The sequence below is a fragment of the Ictalurus furcatus genome, chromosome 4 (assembly GCF_023375685.1).
Source record: "Ictalurus furcatus strain D&B chromosome 4, Billie_1.0, whole genome shotgun sequence".
Lineage (NCBI taxonomy): Eukaryota > Metazoa > Chordata > Actinopteri > Siluriformes > Ictaluridae > Ictalurus > Ictalurus furcatus.
Window position 1 is genome coordinate 34,164,907 of NC_071258.1, and position 5,000 is coordinate 34,169,906.

General features: G+C 47.9%; 1 protein-coding gene across 2 annotated transcripts in view; it reads left to right on the forward strand.

The window, feature by feature from the left end:
- Positions 1-5,000, forward strand: part of nedd4a (NEDD4 E3 ubiquitin protein ligase a) — a 44,517-nt gene that overhangs the window by 37,686 nt on the left and 1,831 nt on the right. For both annotated transcript variants that reach the window (XM_053623718.1, XM_053623717.1), the window contains 10 exons: positions 1-44; positions 161-282; positions 1,022-1,092; positions 1,276-1,371; positions 1,586-1,659; positions 1,753-1,813; positions 2,560-2,619; positions 2,737-2,844; positions 3,563-3,659; positions 3,790-3,862. The exon at positions 1-44 is cut by the window's left edge and continues 186 nt beyond it. In XM_053623718.1, the coding sequence (XP_053479693.1) occupies positions 1-44; positions 161-282; positions 1,022-1,092; positions 1,276-1,371; positions 1,586-1,659; positions 1,753-1,813; positions 2,560-2,619; positions 2,737-2,844; positions 3,563-3,659; positions 3,790-3,862 (806 nt within the window). The remainder of the gene's footprint in view (positions 45-160; positions 283-1,021; positions 1,093-1,275; positions 1,372-1,585; positions 1,660-1,752; positions 1,814-2,559; positions 2,620-2,736; positions 2,845-3,562; positions 3,660-3,789; positions 3,863-5,000) is intronic.

The following is a 5,000-nucleotide window of genomic DNA, read 5'->3' on the forward strand; positions in this document are numbered from 1 at the left end:
GAGATGTTCAACCCTTATTACGGGCTGTTTGAGTACTCTGCTCTGTAAGTGATGATTCCGGATATTGAAAGGAAACGCCCTCAGGGCGATGTCGTGATCCTCGCAGTAAAGACGTGACGTGCCGGTGTGAATATTTAACCGCAGCGTGCTGTTTTTACAGGGACAACTTCACGCTGCAGATCAACCCAAACTCAGGCCTCTGCAACGAGGATCATTTCTCCTACTTCAAATTCATCGGGCGTGTGGCGGGGATGGCCGTCTACCACGGCAAGCTGCTGGACGGTACGCGTCACCTCGCCATTCCTTACCCAACCCATTCTCTAAACGCGGGCATTTTTCACTTCTGTCAACACGCACACTACCGGTCAAAAGCGTACACGCACTCATTCTTTATTTTTAGTTTTTCCCCTTCCACATTTTCAGCTAATAATAAAGTGATCAAAACTCTGGAGTAACACAAACGGAGCTATGGGAATTATGATAAAAAAAAAAGAAATCCAAAACAAATCTAAATAATTGAATATTTTATCATCTTCAGCGTAGACGCTATTTTCACCCAGAAGTTTCCGGAAATGTATTCTCGGCGTTTTCTCTCCCGGTTTCTTGAGGAATTTCCCTGAGATGATTTTTAAACCGGATTAAAGGAGTTCACATCGACGCCGGACTCTTATCACCTGCTTTTCCGGAATATTTCGCTCCGAGTCGTCCGTTTAAATGAAGATTTATTTGTAAATAAAATGTTCGTTTTCTGACGAAAGAAACGAGCACGTCGGCACGATGATGATATTATTGTCTGCGTCACACGCTTAATCACACACCTTCAGATCAGAAGCTTTTTAACGATCGTGAGAAACGTTACGGCCGAGCGTCCACAAACTTTCGACCGGTAGCGCGCGCACGTGTGTGTGTGTGTGTGATGGTCAGGATTCACAAACGATTCTCCGTATAATGTAAGTGAGAACAGGAACAGACTGGTCTCTACTGTATGTATTAAACGTATTTCTTCCGTATTCCTCTACAGCGTTCTTCATTCGACCGTTCTACAAGATGATGCTGCAGAAGCCGATCACGTTACAGGACATCGAATCTGTGGTGAGGGGCGTAATTACGATCCTCTGTCTTATTAAAATGTTTAGCAAGTTAACCTGTTTTGTTTTTATAGAGTATAAACGTATATATATCTAACTGTTGTTGGTATGCACCTAGTGTGCCAGATTATTTCACAGTCATTGCTGAAGTGTGTGTGTGTGTGTGTGTGTGTGCGTGCCACCCCAGGACAGCGAGTACTTTAACTCTCTGAAATGGATCCTGGAGAACGACCCCACTGACCTGGACCTCCGCTTCACCATCGACGAGGAGCTCTTTGGACAGGTGATCTCCCTCCGGTTTCGGATTAGAGCAGTAAATATTGAAAGCGTGTCTATCAGGTCTGTAAAGGATTGTACGCGTCGATGTCGAGCGCAGACGCTCGGCTGTAAAGATCAGCTCTTAAACCACACGTTGGAGAGCGTTGAATATCTTACACGCTGCGGAGTTATTCTCAGCGTGACCTTGTATCTAATTCCTCTGGTTTTGTTTCCTGTAGACGCACCAGCACGAGTTAACGCCAGGTGGCGCTGACGTCGTCGTCACCGACTCCAACAAGAAAGAGTACATCCAGTAAGCTCCCAGAAGCAGGTTTTTACGTGTAGCGCGGTCATGTGACATCTAGAGCACTGCGACGTGTTTAATGCCCCGTGTTCTGTTTCGTAGCCTCGTGATGCAGTGGAGATTTGTGAACCGGGTCCAGAAGCAGATGTCCGCCTTCAAGGAGGTAAGTACGGACGTCTCATTCGACGACTGCCTGTCGTTTACTCGTATCGGGACCGTTCCCATGGCTACCTGTCTTGGTTTTCTTCTCGTATCTCGCGGCGTGACGTCAAAGACGCCGGACCGAGCCGGAACCGTTATGTGTTTTTATCGTCACGGTTACGTTCCGCGATGTCCATCCGCAGCTTTGACGTTAGAAACGTCCTAACATGTAACCTGCTTTACACCGCAGCGCTGACGGATTCCGGATCGTGATTGGTCAGAAGGCGTCGGTGCATTTTTCTATCTCGGCAGCCCTGACGGTCACGCGGCTGCACGTCACGGCGTTATATTAATGCGCTCGTTCCGATAGCTTATTGTAAGATTAATGAGAGGTTTACAGTTATGGAAGGAGTCTCCAGTGTCAGAGCTGTAACTTGGGGTTTTTGGCGAGAGAGGGGAAAAAGTGAGGCTGGCGAGGGAACGACTCGAGTCCTGGATATTAAATATAATAATAATATAAGTTTTTTGTTTTGTTTTTTTAAAGTATTTGTGAACGGAGTGTAAAAGCGACGTGACGCTGTAGAGTATGTGAGCACGTGTGTGTGTAACGCGTGTCACGCCGTGCCGTGCCGTGCCGTGCCGTGCGTGTCCGTCTCACCTCCTGTGCCCTGTGTCCGGATCACTGCGTGGTGTTCTGACAGGCCCGATGGAGATCATTGTATCTCTTCCAGCGGCTTTACGTTGACGTAGCATCTGATTTCCTCTCAGGGCTTCTACGAGCTCATCCCGCAGGACCTCATCAAGATCTTCGACGAGAACGAGCTGGAGGTGAGCTTTCATTTACATCCAAACGCAACAGTCGTCGTGGAGACGCGTACGTTTGTCTTTAGACATCCATGTGTTTCTGTGTGTCATTTCCTGTCCTGCCGCTTGTTTTGCGCTCAGCTGCTGATGTGCGGTTTGGGGGACGTGGACGTCAACGACTGGAGAGAAAACACCAAGTATAAGAACGGCTACGGGCCGAACCAGCCCGTCATCCAGTGGTTCTGGAAGGTGAGCGCGGATCACTTGTTCTAATGAAACCCCGTATCTCAGCGGGACTTCACCGTACTGACGGGTTAGACTTTGGGTTGGTGGTTTTGTGCAGTGTAAATATTAAACGTTTGCCTGACGGTGAGGTTACATTTTATCTTAAACATCTGGCAAAGTTTAAATGAAAAAAAAAATAATAATAATAATAAAATCTCAAGTATGGGCTGAACTAGCTGATAAGACTGATCTTAGAACTGTGTCCTAATATTCCAATCAGCAGAACTGATTTGACAGCCTGCTACATCAGGAGCAATCTCTCTCTCTCTCTCTCTCTCTCTCTCTCTCTCTCTCTCTCTCCTCTCGCCCTCTCCCCTCTCCCTCTCTCCTCTCTCTCTCCTATCTCTCTCATCTCTCTCCTCACTCTCTCCTATCTCTCCCTCTCCTATCTCTCCCTCTCTCTCTCTCTCTCTCTCTCTCTCCTCTCGCCCTCTCCCCTCTCTCTCTCTCCTATCTCTCTCATCTCTCTCCTCACTCTCTCCTATCTCTCCCTCTCTCTCTCTCTCTCTCTCTCCTCTCACCCTCTCCCCTCTCCCTCTCTCCTCTCTCTCTCCTCTCTCTCTCCTATCTCTCTCATCTCTCTCCTCACATCTCTCCCTCTCTCTCCCTCTCTCTCTCTCTCTCTCTCACACTCTCTCTCTCTCTCCCTCTCCCTCTCTCTCTCTCTCTCTCTCTCTCTCAGGCTGTGCTGCTGATGGATGCTGAGAAGCGAATCCGGTTGCTGCAGTTTGTGACGGGGACGTCTCGCGTGCCGATGAACGGTTTTGCAGAGCTCTATGGTTAGCCCCGCCCCCTTCATCACTTAAAAAAATAAAAACAGCTTGTCTGGCGTTCAGTGCAGGAGTGAAAGCATGTGGTGCGTGTGAAAGTTTCATGCTGAACGTCGTTGTGTTTTTCGGCGATGATTAGGGTCCAACGGGCCGCAGTTATTCACCATCGAGCAGTGGGGAACCCGAGACAAACTGCCCCGGGCTCACACGTGGTGAGTAACTCCCAGCCTTCAGTCCGCATACGTAATACATACAATATCTTACATAAGTATTCACTACCCTTAACTTTTCCACATCGTGGAGGACTAAAATGGACTTAACTGAGATGTTTAACACTTGATTCACTCAGTATGTCTAACATATACAAAACATTTATTTTATTGACACAACAATCAATTATTTACAAACTTGTTGCATAAATGATCACCTCCCTGGGTCAGTGATCACCTCCCTGGGTCAGTGATCACCTCCCTGGGTCAGTACATGGTCTAAGTCTAAAGTCTCTTGCAGACTCAAAGGTTTTCTTCTAGGATTGCCCTGTAATTTGGCTTCATCCATTTTGCTTTCAAACTTGACCAGTTTCCCCAGTCCCTACTCTAAAAACCAGTTTCCCCAGTCCCTACTCTAAAAACCGGTTTCCCCAGTCCCTACTCATAAAAACCAGTTTCCCCAGTCCCTACTCTAAAAACCGGTTTCCCCGGTCCCTACTCATAAAAACCGGTTTCCCCAGTCCCTACTCTAAAAACCGGTTTCCCCGGTCCCTACTCATAAAAACCGGTTTCCCCAGTCCCTACTCTAAAAACCGGTTTCCCCAGTCCCTACTCATAAAAACCGGTTTCCCCAGTCCCTACTCATAAAAACCAGTTTCCCCAGTCCCTACTCTAAAAACCGGTTTCCCCAGTCCCTACTCATAAAAACCAGTTTCCCCAGTCCCTACTCATAAAAACCGGTTTCCCCAGTCCCTACTCTAAAAACCGGTTTCCCCAGTCCCTACTCATAAAACCGGTTTCCCCGGTCCCTACTCATAAAAACCAGTTTCCCCAGTCCCTACTCTAAAAACCGGTTTCCCCAGTCCCTACTCATAAAAACCAGTTTCCCCAGTCCCTACTCATAAAAACCGGTTTCCCCAGTCCCTACTCTAAAAACCAGTTTCCCCAGTCCCTACTCATAAAAACCGGTTTCCCCAGTCCCTACTCTAAAAACCGGTTTCCCCGGTCCCTACTCATGAAACCGGTTTCCCCGGTCCCTACTCGTAAAACCGGTTTCCCCGGTCCCTACTCATAAAACCGGTTTCCCCGGTCCCTACTCGTAAAACCGGTTTCCCCGGTCCCTACTCGTAAAACCGGTTTC